This window comes from Hylobates moloch, unplaced genomic scaffold, assembly GCF_009828535.3.
Source record: "Hylobates moloch isolate HMO894 unplaced genomic scaffold, HMol_V3 SCAFFOLD_11, whole genome shotgun sequence".
In the NCBI taxonomy this organism is placed as follows: domain Eukaryota; kingdom Metazoa; phylum Chordata; class Mammalia; order Primates; family Hylobatidae; genus Hylobates; species Hylobates moloch.
This window is the reverse complement of record NW_026652286.1, coordinates 41,872,981-41,874,899: the sequence shown is the minus strand read 5'-3', so window position 1 is coordinate 41,874,899 and position 1,919 is coordinate 41,872,981. Positions and strand designations below refer to the sequence as shown.

General features: G+C 42.2%; 1 protein-coding gene across 1 annotated transcript; it reads left to right on the top strand.

The window, feature by feature from the left end:
- Nucleotides 1-751: 751 nt before the first annotated feature.
- LOC116477330 (olfactory receptor 56A3) lies at nucleotides 752-1,699 on the top strand. Its single transcript, XM_032168047.1, has one exon. The coding sequence runs from the start codon at nucleotides 752-754 to the stop codon at nucleotides 1,697-1,699; it is 948 nt and encodes a 315-aa protein (XP_032023938.1).
- Nucleotides 1,700-1,919: the final 220 nt, after the last annotated feature.

Genomic DNA, 1,919 nt, shown 5'->3' with positions numbered 1-1,919 from the left:
CATTGCTCCCTGTTAGCTATGTGGAAGTGCCCACTCTTCTTTTAAAGTTGTTTCTCCCAAAAGTTAGGAAGCCTAAAAATATGAACATCTAAAAAATAGATATTAGGACAATTATTTGGTGGAATCTATGCCTACTAAATAAAAATGAACTGTTAGACAAAATACAAGTTAACTAAATTTATTTTAGATGTGTGATTTAAAAAATCTCTAAGCAAAATAAGTGCAGCAGAAAGGTTAGAATAAGGATGTCATGGGGACATGGGGACTAGGGACATTTATCTGAGTCCCTTCCTTGTGCCAGGCTCTGCTATTTATTTGAGCATATTGCAATAGTCAACTTGTAGAAATGGTAAGCTATGTGTACATTAAAAAGAAAATTGTGAAGAAGAAACCTATGGGTAGAAATTTAGAGTCTCACCTGTCACACTAAAGTTGTTTCCTAAGTGTTTTCTCCTTTTTAGTTTCTCTAAAAAAATTTCTATTGAAAATGGACATTGAATAAAGTAAACACGTATAAAGGAATCATGTCACCTCAGACAGTTGTACTGTTTAAAGTGACAGGAATACCCCAGTGACACGACACTGAGGATAAATAGATGAATTCGCTTGGCTCTACATAACCTGCTAGAAACCACAAGTTGTACCTATGACAAACAAATTGTGCTATCTTTGTGTATCAAGAATTCACAGCTAATTTGTAATCATAATTTTCCAGATCACTAAAAGAAAGCAGTAAAATATATGGGAAAATATGACAACACACCGAAATGGCACCCTCTCCACTGAAGCTTCAGACTTCCTCTTGAATTGTTTTGTCAGATCCCCCAGCTGGCAGCACTGGCTGTCCCTGCCCCTCAGCCTCCTCTTCCTCTTGGCTGTAGGGGCCAACACCACCCTCCTGATCACCATCTGGCTGGAGGCCTCTCTGCACCAGCCCCTATACTACCTGCTCAGCCTCCTCTCCCTGCTGGACATCATGCTCTGCCTCACTGTCATCCCCAAGGTCCTGGCCATCTTCTGGTTTGACCTCAGGCCCATCAGCTTCCCTGCCTGCTTCCTCCAGATGTACATCATGAATTGTTTCCTAGCCATGGAGTCTTGCACATTCATGGTCATGGCCTATGATCGTTATGTAGCCATCTGCCACCCACTGAGATATCCATCAATCATCACTGATCACTTTGTAGTCAAGGCTACCATGTTTATTTTGACCAGAAATGTGCTTATGACTCTGCCCATCCCCATCCTCTCAGCACAACTCCGTTATTGTGGAAGAAATGTCATTGAGAACTGCATCTGTGCCAATATGTCTGTTTCCAGACTCTCCTGCGATGATGTCACCATCAATCGCCTTTACCAATTTGCTGGAGGCTGGACTCTGCTAGGATCTGACCTCGTCCTTATCTTCCTCTCCTACACCCTCATTCTGCGAGCTGTACTGAGACTCAAGGCAGAGGGTGCTGTGGCAAAGGCCCTAAGCACATGTGGCTCCCACTTCATCCTTATCCTCTTCTTCAGCACCATCCTTCTGGTTTTTGTCCTCACACACGTGGCTAAGAAGAAAGTCTCCCCTGATGTGCCGGTCTTGCTCAACGTTCTCCACCATGTCATTCCTGCAGCCCTTAACCCCATCGTTTATGGGGTGAGAACCCAAGAGATTAAGCAGGGAATACAGAGGTTGTTGAAGAAAGGGTGCTAACAAGGACAACTGGATCTCTGAATATCTAAAATAAGATAACTTATTAATCACTTAATGAGTGAGTGGGCTGAAATTCATATCTGTGACTTATAAACTGGGTACACTAGATATTGTGTGTGCTTTTCAAATACATCAGTTTTATTTTAAGTCTATCTTCCTTTTCACCCTTTTCTCAGAAATATTCTTGGCCCTCCTTGTTTTATTCCATGCTTAGAATCAT

Bases quoted from the DNA above. Each gene is read 5' to 3' on its own strand.
- LOC116477330 (XM_032168047.1), top strand. From the start codon at position 752: ATGACAACACACCGAAATGGCACCCTCTCCACTGAAGCTTCAGACTTC.